Source organism: Megalobrama amblycephala, linkage group LG4 (assembly GCF_018812025.1).
Source record: "Megalobrama amblycephala isolate DHTTF-2021 linkage group LG4, ASM1881202v1, whole genome shotgun sequence".
Classification (NCBI taxonomy): Eukaryota; Metazoa; Chordata; class Actinopteri; order Cypriniformes; family Xenocyprididae; genus Megalobrama; species Megalobrama amblycephala.
Genome location: NC_063047.1, coordinates 31,985,218 through 32,001,070, shown reverse-complemented (window position 1 = coordinate 32,001,070; position 15,853 = coordinate 31,985,218). Strand labels below are relative to the sequence as shown.

The following is a 15,853-nucleotide window of genomic DNA, read 5'->3' as shown; positions in this document are numbered from 1 at the left end:
AGCGAACAAAAGCAGAAGCTCAACCTAACCTGAATAACACACAAGAGCAAAACCTCTTCCGGAAGCTGCATAACCAATGAGGTTCATTCTCTTGTGTTACACAAACTCTTACCAACATTCGTATGATAAATAAAATGATAATTTTGTAACTATTTATCCAATTTTCTGTACATATGTCTTAATTTTTGGCAGTTTGATTAAGTCATGATTAAAAAAAAGAGATGTTAAAAATTGCATTTGATATTACAGTATACTTCTTGATCATATGTCAGTGAAAGCTCAGTTTAATGGGTTTAACCTGAGCTTTCACTGACAAATGACAATGGGATGCAGTTTTTATGTATTTAAAAGAATAAAGGAACAAAATACAGTCTAGGTTGCAGCATGAGTACGTGCTCTTCATCTGAATTAGCAAACATTTTGTCTGTATGACACAACCTAGAATGTAAATGTGCAACCAGGCACGTCTCCTTGTATGACATTATACAGCAATAGTTTCATTAGGACTTCCTTATTTTTCATAGCAACAGTGGCTTGACTTCAAACCTTGTATTTGTCCATCTACACCAGGGGTAGGCAAGTTCGGTCCTAGAGAGCCGCTGTCCTGCTGAGTTTAGCTCCAACCTTAATCAAACATACCTGAACAAGCTAATCAAGCTCTTCAGGATTACTAAGGCTATAGGCAGCTGAAGGTTTTTTTTTCAGGGTTGGAGCTAAACTCTGCAGGACAGCGGATCTCTAGGACCGAACTTGCCTACCCCTGATCTACACATTTGGGAGTCTTGGATGTTTAGCTCAGACGTGATATGAACTAGGGAGAGTTCAGAAGGTCAGAAATCACAGAAAATGACAACCATAAAAAAACACACACAAAAAAAAAAAAAAACCCAATTTTTACTGTCTAAAAGAGAGTCATAGAACTTGTTGCCAAATTCTAATTAGAATATTTTTAATTACATGTACTTTGACGTATCAATATGTCACTGTATTTTATATGGGAAAACAACAAGAGTGCTGTACAAAGGAAATTAATTTTTCAAGTGATAGTGTTGTCAGTACAGTTAGTCTCATGGGCGCCACCCGGCCTGAAAGGGCGATGGGGGTTTGTGGCAAGCTGGACGGGACCGAGAGCAGTGGAAATGGAGTGAGGCTGGTGGTGCGAGTGTTAATGAGCGTCACCTGTGCGCCACAGTGGTCTCGAGTTCCACGAAGGAGCTTCGGAATGATAAAAGGAGGAGAGACGACCAGGCCTGGACTTTACGTTGGTGTTTTGTTATGTTTGTATGCGACAGTCGTCCGAGATGGGCTGCCGCTTTACTTTTCGTTTTGTTGTTTGTTTATTTTGTGATTAAAGTTTTACGTTAATCGTTTGCCGTATTAACGTATTTTTTTATTTTGTCATTTCTTTTCCATGGCAATATCAAACTGCTAAAAATGATGTGACTGAACAAACAAACAACTGTTCTAATATTAACATATACATATAGCCTATATATATCTCAGAGGCGTTTCCAGGAGGCAAGGGAGGCAGTGCCTCCTCAAAAAAAAATAGGATGAGAAAATAATCCATATTACAAACAACACAAATATTACAAATTATGACATTAAAAAGAGCGCAAGTCACTCGTATTTATTTCTTAAAGGGGTTAGTTCACCCAAAAATAAAAATAATGTCATTTACTCACACCCATGCCGTTCCACACCCGTAAGACATTCGTTGATCTTCGGAACACAAATTAAGATATTTTTGTTGAAATGATGCCGTCAATGGGAAGACTAATTGAAAAGTAAGTAAACAGATCACCCAGTTAGATATATCATGTCAAAATCAAACTTGAAATGGACTGAAAGCATGTCTGTGATAGACGGTTTTTACGGAGCATGACTGATGATCCAAAATAGCCTAAGTTGACTATTAAAAAGAAAAACATCAATAGTTCAATATACATATAAAATGTATTGTTTAAATTATTATTGCCTTTTATTATTATTTTGGAATGAATGTAGAAATGCTTAAAACTCTAACTTGATGAGATTTACTTGGTTTTGATAAATAGAACATTTATTACAATACATTGTTAATGTAAAATTACAAAATAGAATTGTATTTGGTTTCTTTTTTTCTTTTTTGATGTAAAGTAATGTTCATTTAACAAGGAAGATGTGTCAACATTAAGAGTAATGCACATGAATTTACATTGATTCATAAATAAATAAAAAATGTGCCTCCTCATTTCAGAACACCACTGCACGCCATATACATATATATATATACAAATATTATTTGTCTTTCACAATTGCATCCAAGGCATGGAAAAGTAAGACATTAGCCCATAGTTGTGAATTATAGAGATATTTTCTATTCCTGCTGATATAATCTCTGATTACTGTCCATCAGCACACTGAGTTAAAGACATTGTTTACTTCTTCTTTTTTAATTAGCATTATCTATTCATAGCCTAAAAATTATGTTGGATTTAGGTGTGTTTTATGCCTTTAACAGGAATGTAATGAAGCTGAACAGGATGTTTACTTTGGATTACTTTCAGGCTTCACCACACTAAGATGTACAGTTTTTTAATTATTGAACTTTGCAAAGAATATTTCGTGGATTATGATCGTTTGTATACATCTCTCTGGAAAAAATTAGCATTATTTTAAAAAGTAGACTATATAAGTAATGCAGACAAATTACTCACCAGTAACAGATGCATTTCCACTTAATTGGTTCATAAAGGATGATTTCTTACAAAAGAAAGGTGGTGGAAAACATTATGTTTTCAGTACAATAGCACTCGCTCAGACTGAAGGCTAATGTATGCATGTGTAATTATTATCAGTGAATATATGTTTATGACCAGTAACATTTATGTTGCACTGTTTCACTGAATCAAGAAGTGGGGACTAACCTGAAGGGGAATAAATGCAAAAAGAAATAACAATGTATGAATTAAAATACAATGTTTATGCAAATGCAATCTGCTGCATTCATGATAGTATTTGCGTTGGTATGCTACACAAAACGACCTGACAGACATGAGCAGCTTTCAGATAGTACGTTGTTGTGGATGTTATTCAATGGAAATTGAAACGCTGTTGCTGAAAGTTTGAAATAAAGGTGAAGCTTATCAAAATGAGAAAGGCTGGATCGCAATTCACCCTTCATTTTGTATTCAAGTTAAGTGTTTACTGACATACAGTCCTTGTGACAACTTCCCCGTGCCGTGTGGCAATTATCCCGGTCGTCCCATTCAATTATAGTTGAAATTAATTACCATTATAGGCCTACCAACACTGCCGTCAGCAGAATAAGAGCTTCGCTTTCAATAACATCACTCGTTTCCAATCATCCAAAAAGATACAGTAGGGTAAAATTAATTATCATTCAATAGATTTGACCATGCACTGCCATCTAGCGGTGAAAGCTGATAGAGCACCTAATAATCACAGATGGTCTACATCGGTTAGGTGGAGTTTAGTGAACAGGTGCTATTAGTTAAAATTTGATTTTTAATGAGTCGGTTGGCCAACTTCTAAACCAATAGATTCTACGGTATAATTAATTATGCAAAAATGTTTTATCTCTACACACATATCTTGCTTTACTTGTGCTATATTAGATTATTGGCCTACTATCCTCATTTAGCATTTAAAAAAATAAAAAATACAAGAATGTCAGGTGAAATGACTGGCAGGAAGTTCAGAGCCATAGTGGGTCTCATGAAAGTCCCAGAGCGCGAGCTTATGGGCGATATTTTGTTGCGTGAGAGCGCTGAACCTTCACTTCCCGTCCACGTGAATATCGGTAAATTTGTCCGTTTGGATGACGGCCAGTACATCGATACGGAGGACCGAGATAAAGCTGTTAAGAGACGACAGCTTGCAAACGCAAAGGAGAGACTGCGGGTGAGTGAGTGTTTGCAAAGTTCACGACAGCATCATCTGTTCCCAACATTTGTACATCGCTGCCCTCTTTTGGCGAGTGAAGCGCTGCAGGTTTGTATTAGTTTATATAGTTCTGTAGATTCGCAGAAACTTGAGTTAAGATGCTGTTTTGCTTGATGGTATTCTGTGATGGAAACTTCATTTATACATTTCGCGAATAAATCGGCAAAAGCTAATGCTAAAACTCAATATTTTCTCATTTCATCTTCAGTATGCTCTTCACTGACCCGGTCTCCATGGTAATGGCTCGAAGTACAGTAACTTTTGATAAATCTTTACGAATGCAAGTTGTGATGGAAATTATACCACATCTAAAAAAGGCTTTAAAGTTTTTATTTTACCCTTTGAGATGGATTGTCATTAAGATTAAAAGTCTTGTCTTTCTAGTTAACTCAGTAAAATCATCTTTAAAAAAGAGAGTCTCTGTTAATGATTCTTGGACATTTAAAGTGCCTGTTATTATAGCCTTTTTTTTTTTTTTTTTTGCTTCCTTTCTTCAATGAATTCAGCTCCCATGAAGCTTCATGTGCTTAACATGCAGACTTTTTTTCAATCCTTTTGTTAACATCAGCATTATAATAGTTTTTTATAAGGTTTTACAGAAAGATTAGTTTTTAAATATCTCTAATTGACTCACCTGAAAGATTTGCTATTCAAAATTTTAGGTCAGGACCAGTCATGATGTAATAAAGGCCTTCCTGCTTCAGCCTGAACACTGTTCTCCTGCTTCCTTCATCGCTCTGGCATTTCCTTCAGTAAATGAGTATCTATTTTAATAACTACAGCTTTGACGGACATAAATGTCCAAATGGCAGGTTTTTAGACTGACTAATGACCCTGGACTTTTCAAGCTGTAATGGATAATTGTTTCCTTTGTTAAGCCTGTGCGCTCTCTGAATGGAAATGCTCAGGGTTCCAAATATATAACTTGCAATTATGGAAATTTTCAAAATGTATAATTAGAGAGACTCGCTGACTTTCTCAGAGTTGATCTTATGTACTGTGACTCGTTCAATTTAAAGGGATAGTTCACCCAAAAATGAAAATTGTCTTTAATTACTCACCCTTCGTTCCACACCCGTAAGACTTTCGCTCCTCTTTGGAATGCAAATTAAGATATTTTTGTAAAATCTGAGAGCTTTCTGCCCTTTCATAGACGCCTACACAATTGAAACGTGCTGCGTAACACGTGAGAAGGAACTTCATTGGTTACTCAGAACATTTGAGCTCCCGGTAGAAGTTTGTTCTCATGCGTCATTCAGGTTCGGTTGAGCTTCTGTTTATGTTCACTGATCAATATTTATATGTGAGTAAAAGCCTAAATTTGATCTGTTCATCATAAAAAGTCTCTACAGAAAATTTGGACTAAACCACTCCATGGATTAGTTTTACGATCTCTTTATGAACTTTTTGATGCGTCAAAGTTTCAATTAGGAACTACAGAAAGCTCTCAGATTTCATCAAAAAGATTTTCATTTGTGTTCTGAAGATGAACAAAAGTCTTACAGATTTGGAACGACATGAGTATGAGTAAATTTTGGGTGAACTAACCCTTTAATTACTCCATGATGGTCATTTACAGTGATGCTGGGCTACAGTAAAGCATTTGTGTTTTCAATTCATTGTATATTTTGTAGAAGCAGGCCTATGTAGAAATGTGAGTCAATATGGGTTTGGGATGGGAGGGTGAGTAATTGACTGGAATTTTCACTATTGGGTAACTGTTCCTTTTAAAAGGGACATCATGAAAATCTGACTTTTTCCATGTTTAAGTCCTATAATCGAGTCCTGGTGCATCTACCAACCCAGAAAATGCGAAAAAGCACAACCCAGTAACTTTGTTTTGGACAGCCTTTCTCTGCAAACGTGAAAAAAATGAGCCGCTCCGATTTCGCCGCCCTTGTGATGCAGGAAGGGGATCTTATTATAATATTACCGCCCCTTAATCTGTATGTTTCCACCCATGGTGCCGCCATTTTGTTTTCGCAAGTGACAACAGTGTACCAGTAACACTGGTCCTGGGGCCTGTACCATGATGGTAGATGAACAAACTCAGGGTTATAGGATTAGTTTCGAGTTGACAAAACCACACCACTCCAATCCGGCTTTGTTGGTACCATGATGCTGATCATCAACTTTCTCTTTCAACTCAGGCTTTGATCCTGAGTTTGTGGAGCGCGTGCACATGAATCCGTGACATCAGTGGCAATCACATGCCTTGCAAAAGAAAAAATACTTGTCTGTGAAAGAGGACAAATAAAAGAAATTATCTTTCTCTATCAGTGCAAGTGAAAGTTGTGAAGTTAGTTGATAATATATAGAGATAGAGACTTAAACATACAAGGTCACATGTAGTAATTTTTAAAGAGTATATTTACTCCTTATTTAGGCCTATATTACATATGATCTATATATATTAATATTCATTGAAACTAAATGCTTAACTACTGTTACACTAAATTTGCATGTGTGTAATGGATAAATAAAAATATAGATCATATAATTATACAAATCATATATAAATTATATCATTAAAACCAGACAATTTCATCGTTAAATATTTGTTTTTACTATATAATGACCTTTAATTTGGAGGAAGAGAAACTGGGGGAGTGACTTTATTGCGTTGGGTGTGTCAGTGTCACTTAGCTTACGTCTGGTTGGTCCAATTTCAGTTTGAGATCTCTAATCCAGAACATAACCTGCCCCGGAGCAGGTTAGCCGTGAAGCGAAAGTTACTATGGCGATGAACACCACTAAAAGCCAAGTTACTTTCATGGTACATATAAACCCCAGGATTGGCGCAAACTAATCTGAAACTTACCTGGCTAGCCAGCTAATCCAGCTTCATGGTACAGGCCCCTGGAGTGCAGCTGTCCTGTACAGTTTAGCTACAACCCTGGGGCCGTATTCACAAAACATTTTATTTTACCACTAAGAGTTCTCCTAAATAGCAGTAAAAGTTCTTAGCTAAGAGTTTTCTCTTAAAACCTATTCACAAAGCTGCTAAGATAAACTTTTACTAAGGAATAGACTGAAGTCTTAAGCTAAGAGTAAGGGCGGGGTTGACCTCGTTGCTATGGAGTATACACACAGTGTTTGGCTGATGGGAGGAGTCAGTGATTTAATCACAGAAATATTGTAGAATGAGGTGTCATGTTTCCATATTAAAATAAAGGTTTAAAAATACAAATGTTGCCCTATTCAAAATAAAATGTTGCCATAAAGGTTTTAAAATATAGGCTAAGTGTCACTAATTAAACTAGTATATACAGTTAAAATATATATATATATATATATATATATATATATATATATATATATATATATATATATATATATATATATATATATATATATATATATATATATATATATATATATATATATATATATATATATATATATATATATATATATATATATATATATATATATATATATATATATATATATATATATATATATATATATATATACAGTACAGTACAGTACAAAAGTTTGGAACCACTAAGATTTTTAATGTTTTTAAAAGAAGTTTCATCTGCTCACCAAGGCTACATTTATTTAATTAAAAATACAGTAAAAACAGTAATATTGTGAAATATTATTACAATTTAAAATAACTCTTTTCTATTTAAATATATATCACAAAGTAATTTATTCCTGTGATGCAAAGCTGAATTTTCAGCATCATTACTCCAGTCTTCAGTGTCACATGATCCTTCAGAAATCATTCTAATATGCTGATCTGCTGCTCAAGAAACATTTATGATTATTTTCAATGTTGAAAACAGTTGTGTACTTCTTTTTTTTTTTTTTTTTTTTTTTTTTTTTTTTGATTCCTTGATGAACAGAAAGTTCAAAAGAACAGCATTTATCTGAAATACAAAGCTTCTGTAGCATTATACACTACCGTTCAAATGTTTGGGGTCAGTAAGAATTTTTATTTTTATTTTTTTGAAAAGAAATTAAAGAAATGAATACTTTTATTCAGCAAGGATGCATTAAATCAATCAAAAGTGGCAGTAAAGACATTTATAATGTTACAAAAAATTAGATTTCAGATAAACACTGTTCTTTTGAACTTTCTATTCATCAAATAATCCTGAAAAAAAATATTGTACACAAATATTTTGTACAATTGTACACATTAAATGTTTCTTGAGCAGCAGATCAGCATATTAGAATGATTTCTGAAGGATCATGTGACACTGAAGACTGGAGTAATGATGCTGAAAATTCAGCTTTGCCATCACAGGAATAAATTACTTTGTCAAATATATTCAAATAGAAAACAGTTATTTTAAATTGTAATAATATTTCACAATATTACTGTTTTTACTGTATTTTTAATTAAATAAATGTAGTCTTGGTGAGCAGACGAAACTTCTTTTAAAAACATTAAAAATCTTAGTGGTTCCAAACTTTTGGACTGTACTGATATATATATAAGTGTGTGTTTGTTTGTTTTTTTTGTTTGTTTTTTTTACTCTATTCGATCATTTGTAAGTGTGAACTAATGAAAGCCACTGGCACAGGTAATCGGACAATCTTTATTTATTTTAACGTTACTAGGTGACAGGTTGTCCTGCTAAAAATGTTACGTTCCCAGAACATTCTCAGAACGTCCACTGGTATTAAGAACATTGTCTAGTAACGTTCCCAGAACGTTTAGAGACGGTCACAATGTGGAGTTCTTTTAAGGTTTGGGGAATGTTATTTGGTGGATCTTCAGGGAACATTCAGGACGTTCTGGTGCCTGCTGTGAAATTGAGACCATTTTACCAATCGCACCTGAGACATTTAAAATGATTCCAAACATGAAAAGGGAAAAACAATAAATACACAAGTTACATTAGTGTGTGTGTGTGTGGGTGTGGGTGTGGGTGTGGGTGTGGGGGAGGCGTTGTCCTTTTGGAGTTAGGGCAAGGCGTTGGCCTCTTGCTATTTCTCTGAGATCTTCTTCTCTAGGTGAGTTTTATTGCTTTATTGCAGGATGCTTGATCTCAGTTTTCGTTTTGCAGGAAAATCAAGCCTTACAGCAACGTTCAGTTTAATGTCCTAAATATCCTCATTGTAACATTCTTATGTGACCATAAAATAAACCAAATTGGAACGTCCCCCTAAAATCATGTAATGAACCTTGAACTGCAGCACTTTCATTACCAAAAGAGGACGTTTTATGTCCCAAATGTTCTGTAAAATTTCAGAATTTTCGTCACTTTTAGACAAAGTTGCACAAGAACATTGCCTTCTGTGTGTGTGTTTTATAGAAAATAATAAAGTTTGAAGTCACCGTTATAGAGGAGAGCGTTTGCTTTAGATGGGCTCTTGATTTTTGCTCTTTAGTTATTAGATTTTTGAGGACTGTGTTTTCAAAACACGTTTGTTATTAGCAAAAGATGCAGGAGAAAGTCTGATCAGATGAATTTGGTTGTTTAGTGCTGATGATTCACTGGTCTTCTCCAGAGTCTAAACTATGAGTGTGTTAAATGTCAGTTTTGCATCAACTTTTTTTCCCTCCTTTATTATTAGTTTTTTTTTTTTTAAATATTTTATACATAGTTTTGAGCAGTGTCTTTTAGACTCACACAGACATCATGAATCAGCGTATGATCCATTGTTGAGGATCATACGCAGAATCTTGATGTCTGTGTGAATCTACATGATGTTGTCTGAATAATTTCTGCGTAAGGATAAAAACTTTCAAAGAAGGACAGGAGCTTATGCATTATCATATGTCTACATAAAAGAAAACACAATATTCGAAGAAGGTCACTGTATGATGATTAAATCAACAACAATGACTAAGCATCCAAACCCAACTGATCATATTTATTTTCTCACAATTTTTTTTATAGTAACAAATGCTTTGGAAAAACACAGTTACAACAATTGGAGAAAAAATAAAGTCAAATTGTCAAGGGTCAGGAGCCCAACTAAAGCAAGCGCTTACCTCCGTAACGGTGATATCTATAAATTTTGATAAAACATCAACACCTCATTAAGAAGATTTGTATGAAAGAAACAAAGTCAGAGTGGTTTGTAATAAGTGAAGATGCAGAGATCTAGAGAGATCTGGGGCCGTATTCACAAAACATCTTAAGGCTAAAAGTAGCTCCTAAATTGCCGATTTAGGAGAAACTCTTAAAAATAATGGGCGTGTCAGTCCTAATTTTAGGAGTCCTAAATGTTTGCTCTAAGAGTATTTCACAAAGCATTTTAGCGCTAAAACTAGCTCCTAAATCTGTGAAACGTTAGGAGTCCTCTTGACTACTCCTAAGTCACTAAGACCAAATCACAAACAGTCCTAATCCACCCAAAGACACTGTACACCATTGAGACAATAGCGACAGAGCCTTGGGTGCTGAACCTTTTCTTCATAAATGCAATAAAAAAAAATTTGATTTATAGATTTGAATCTATGATGAGATGCCAAAAATTAATCTTTAATAAATAAATAAAATATATATATATATATATATATATATATATATATATATATATATATATATATATATATATATATATATATATATATATATATATATATATATATATATATATATATATAATATTATTATTATTATTATTATTTATTATATATATATATATATATATATATATATATATATATATATATATATATATATATATATATATATATATATATATATATATATATATATATATATATATATATATATATATATATATATATATATATATATATATATATATATATATATATATATATCGTCTGTGTATTTATTCCTCTTCTCGTGCTGATTAGAAAGACCGTTTGAATGTGTTTCTCCCAAACTTTGTTTATAAAACATAATTTGTCGGTTGAATTCTGCATTCTCTTGAGATGCAGACATCCAAGAGGTGGACAATTAACTGTATAGTTTAATTAGTGACACTTAGCCTACATTTTAAAACCTTTATGGCAACAATATGGCAACATTTTATTTTGACTGTGGGAACATTTTTATTAAAAAAATTTATTTGAATAGGGCAACATTTGTATTTTAAAACCTTTATTTTAATATGGAAACATGACACATCATTCTACAATGACTCCTCCCATCAGCCAATCACTGTGTGTATACTCCATAGCAACGAGGTCAACCCCGCCCTTACTCTTAGCTTAAGACTTTAGTCTATTCCTTAGTAAAAGTTTGTCTCAGCAGCTTTGTGAATAGGTTTTAAGAGAAAACTCTTAGCTAAGAACTTTTACTGCCATTTAGGAACTCTTAGTGGTAAGATAAAATGTTTTGTGAATACAGCCCCTGTTATTGTTTAATGTTGTTTGTGTTATCTGTTTTTTATGTGTCACCATTGTGCTGAAGGGTAGCTCCTGTGCTTCAGTCAGTGATGATTCAGAAACACTGATGTTCTGCTGCATGTTGCTTTATTTAAAGACAGTAACTGTGTAGTTGCTGGTGCAGTGATACAGCAGTTACATTAGTTCATAGGGGTGTGACGAGACAGGTATCTCACGAGACGAGACGAGACTCGAGATTGAGTTCACGAGACGAGACGAGACAAGATTTTTACACACTGTTTTTAAGAAATCCTCAATGGCGAAATACATGACTAGAAAAAATATTCTGCAGGTGTCTTTAAAATGTTTTAACTAATCATCTTGTAATGAATGTAATTTCAGTTCTACTGAATATGAATTATCATATGCAGTAAAAGATAACAACACTCAAGTACTGTAAAAGGTTTTGCCACTAACTCAACTGACTGGCTTCTCTTCTGTATGATTTCAGTCTCTTCAGACATTACTGTACATGATTTATGAGCTTCTACAACTTTTGACCTCCTAACTGAACTCCTTTCCTCAAACTGATCATAAAAACAGTATAAATAAAAAATGGTAACACTTTACAATAAGGTCTCATTTATTAACATTAACCAACATCAACTAACAATGAGCAATATCTTTGCTACAGTATTTATTAATCTTTATGTTAGTTAATAGTCATTCATTGTTAGTTCATGATAGTTCACAGTGCATTAACTAATGTTAACAAATGAAACCTTATTGTTTGTGCTTAATAAGATTAAGAGAAAACTGTTATTCATTTTTTATGGTAATTACTTTACAATAAGTGCAACCAAAGTGCAAATAAGACCATTTTTTTCTTTGATACAGAGCTAAGAGATGGTTACAACTACGCTGCCCAGCCTAAGATAGCTTTCATATTGAGAGATATTTGCATTCATCAAGGAGCTGCTTTCAAAATGCGGGGTATTGACATCGCGTTGAATGCGCGCTCGCGTTTACTTTCACTTTTAGCGATCGCGCGTAACTCTGTAAATATGGAGCGGTGGCAACCGTTATCCAACTGAATTAAATGGTTTTTATTTAAATACAAAGCAAAACGACATTGGAGGCGTAATGTAAACGAAGCGTGGCATATTCTTTCCTAATCATCCTAACACTCTGTCATGGCAACAACATCACGAGACTACTTTTCGCCTCGACGAGAAATCTCCTCACATATTAGTCTCGCGAGATCTCGTGCCACGAGATCTCGTCACACCCCTATTAGTTCATGTGTGTGTTTTTGTCAGATAATGACTTAATGCAAGAGATTTGCAATTTAAAGAAAAGGTTTCATAATATTAATCCAGGAAATACCTGTAAAGCGCTTTAAGTGAAAATGTTTGTTTGAACAGCCACTTTTATTAGTCAAGTTTTTGACAAGGGCAGCGGGGACGTTCTGAGAACATTTCCAAATAAAGTATGGTTCCCTAAACGTTCAGAGAATGTCTTGAATGTTCCCTGAAGGTCCACCAAATAACATCCCCCGAACCTTAAAAGAACTCCACATTGTGTCCGTCTGGGAACGTTACTCAACACCAGTGGGGACGTTCTGAGAATGTTCTGGGAATGTAAAATTTCTAGCGGGGTAGTGATTTAGGAGTCCTCTTGACTACTCCTAATGTTTTGCAGATTTAGGAGCCAGTTTTAGCGCTAAAATGCTTTGTGAAATACTCTTGGAGCAAAAATTTAGGACTCCTAAAATTAGGACTGACACGCCCATTATTTTTAAGAGTTTCTCCTAAATCGGCAAGTTAGGAGCTACTTTTAGCCTTAAGATGTTTTGTGAATACGGCCCCAGATCAAACTTACTTGAATGTCTTCAGGATTACTAAAGCTATGTGAAGGAAGGTGAGTTGGGTCGGAGAAAAACTCTGCAGGACTGCAGCACTCGATCGACCGTCCCTGAACTTGTGATATGTCTCAGCTATGTAAACATTATCACTGATCTGATAACAGCTTATAAACATGGTCTCCATAAACTCCTGGCATCTGAGCCACTAAGGACAAACAGTTTCTAATGATTCATTTTGAGATTTATATTTGCTGTGTGAGCTTCTCCTGTGTTGTTTATGCCTCAGTGTATTGGAATCACGAGCTTGCGGGTGGGGAGCATGCACTGCAAAAAATGCTGTTCTTACTTAGTTTTTGTCTTGTTTCTAGTCAAAATATCTTAAAGTTCTTAAATCAAGAAGCATTTTCTTGACAAGTAAAAAATATTTTCTTGTTTTCAGAAAAAAATAAGTCAAAATTAAGTGAGTTTTTCCTTAAAACAAGCAAAATAATCTGCCAGTGGGGTAAGCAAAATAATCTTATATCAAACCAAAAATAAGATATATAATCTTGTTTTCAGTTTGGATTAAGATTATTTTACTTACCCCACTGGCAGATTATTTTGCTTGTTTTAAGGAAAAACTCACTTAATTTTGACTTATTTTTCCTAAAAATTTTTACTTGTCAAGAAAATGCTTCTTAATCTAAGAATTTTTAGAAATTTGGACTGGAAACAAGACAAAAACTCTAAGTAAGAATAGCATTTTTTGCAGTGTGAGCTTATTTGTATTTAAAGAGACATATACCAAATCAGTGCACTTTTTTTTTTTTTTTTTTTTTTTTTTTTTTTTCTCTCTCTTTTTTTCCTCCCACCCAAAAATAGGCAGATAAAACATGGTATAATGAAAAAAAAAATCCATGGGGTATTTTGAGTTGAAACTTCTGACACATTCTGGGGACACCTGAGATTTGTATTACATCTTGTTAAAAGGGACATACTAGGTCACCTTTAAAAAAACAAACAAAATACTGGTCATGGTCAAGCCTATTGTATTCATCAGGGCTGTGTTTCCCAAAAGCATTGTGAGACCAGGTTGTTCCTCAGCTCCATTTTCATTTTATTTATTTGGCCCAGTCAAAGGTGTTGTGAATTTTTGCCTGTTAATGGTGTCATATGCTGCTCCGCTCAGGTGAGGAGCCTGAACAGCATGTTCTCGTACCTTCGCCGTATTGTGCCAGTGATGCCACGAGATCGAAAGCCCAGTAAAGTGGACATGCTGAAGGCTGCGACGGAGTACATCCGGCTCCTCTCAGCAGTCCTCAATCACTCCTCTGCCACTGTGAGTCAAAACCCCATGTCATTTCCTTTTGTCCTAGAAGATATTACAAGAATGGTCTTGCCATATGCAGTACGAGTGCAAAATACATGATGCCTTTTTTGTTTGGTGTGTGTGTGGCAGGGAAATGGAAATGCGAATGTTTTCCTCGACACTGGAATCAACTACTCAAGCAGTGAGACTGACTGTTCTGATCTCTGGAGCATTGAGGATGTGAGTTCACTTTGACCTTTTTTCCTTCCATCCTTATTTTTCCCTTCTGAAATCTCCGTGCATGCTATCACTGTATCGTTTGCTTCAATCTCCTTCTCAGGCGCTGGAGTTGAAACCCTTTCTATCTGAGGGCGTGAGCGTGGCTGCCCCACTGGTCACCATGGCGACAGGAGCGGATGATGACATTGATCTCAACAACATGACAGTACAGTGTGTCGTACCAATGTACATTGTTCAGGTTGGCTCAGAGCAAACCGTAGTAACAAGTACAATCTCGTCTTAGACGCACACCTTCTTTTGGTGCCTTGAATCATTCACTTTTTTTCTATATGTGACTTTAAGATCTTCTGTTTATGCTATTTGTGCCCTTTATCTCTAATATTACTAAAATATTTGAAATGTCAGCCAAGAATGAGGATTGATAGCTGACTTGATGCTGAGCTCTCAGGAGACTTTTTGTTGGATTATTTATTTATTCATAAATGTAAACTCCTTTAATTATAGGAGTAATATCTATATAAAGTTTATTTTGAGTCTTTTCAGCTGCTTTATGGTTTACAAATTTGAATAAATTGTAAATACTAATTGTGAGGAATACTAATTTTTACAGAAAATGAATTTTCTTTTTAACATGAAGATTAAAAGGCATACGTCAATGTCAAATAAGGATGTTCAAGATGATCTTAGAAAACAAGTCTTTGCAGGTTGAAGAAAAATGATTGTGGTGGAAACAAGATTCCATATGTTTCAGCTTTGTAAAGCTGTTTGTGTTTTTTACATTGATATGTCTAAGGAAAAGTTTTTGTTTTTGTGACTTCACAATTATGCATGATTACAAATCTCTTCCTCCTTTTTTGTACTTTTTAAATTGGGGAAAATGGGTCCTCTATAGGCTGTATGCAGAACATCACATGAACAAACAGAAAAACGGGTCTCATTGCATCTGTTTGTCAGAGAACATGTTGACAGTAGTAGCCTATGAACTGATGGCAATAACTTAAGTCCATACACTGTAAAAAAAAAATCCCGTTGTTTCTACGGAAAAATACCGGCAGCTGTGGTTACCAGAACAATACTGTAAAAATGACATCAAACCGTAAACATACTTACGGAGTTACATGTGAATTTTACATTTTAAATATGTATATTTAACATTGGATTTCAGTACACTGTAAAAAAAATCCCAGTAAAATTTACGGTAAAATAACATATTTCATTAACTGATATAATGTTAATTTACCAACCT

General features: G+C 34.4%; 1 protein-coding gene across 1 annotated transcript; it reads left to right on the top strand.

The window, feature by feature from the left end:
* Positions 1 to 3,575: 3,575 nt before the first annotated feature.
* figla (folliculogenesis specific bHLH transcription factor) lies at positions 3,576 to 15,210 on the top strand. Its single transcript, XM_048186581.1, has 4 exons — positions 3,576 to 3,906; positions 14,248 to 14,397; positions 14,518 to 14,607; positions 14,708 to 15,210. The coding sequence occupies exons 1-4, from the start codon at positions 3,673 to 3,675 to the stop codon at positions 14,888 to 14,890; spliced, it is 657 nt and encodes a 218-aa protein (XP_048042538.1). The 5' UTR covers positions 3,576 to 3,672; the 3' UTR covers positions 14,891 to 15,210.
* The last annotated feature ends 643 nt before the right edge of the window (positions 15,211 to 15,853 follow it).

What these genes read in the sequence shown, in the direction of transcription:
- figla (XM_048186581.1), top strand. Translation starts at nt 3,673, where the DNA reads ATGTCAGGTGAAATGACTGGCAGGAAGTTCAGAGCCATAGTGGGTCTC. An exon ending in ACGCAAAGGAGAGACTGCGG is followed by an intron (nt 3,907 to 14,247) that starts GTGAGTGAGTGT and finishes TGCTCCGCTCAG; the next exon opens with GTGAGGAGCCTGAACAGCAT. An exon ending in TCAATCACTCCTCTGCCACT is followed by an intron (nt 14,398 to 14,517) that starts GTGAGTCAAAAC and finishes TGTGTGTGGCAG; the next exon opens with GGAAATGGAAATGCGAATGT.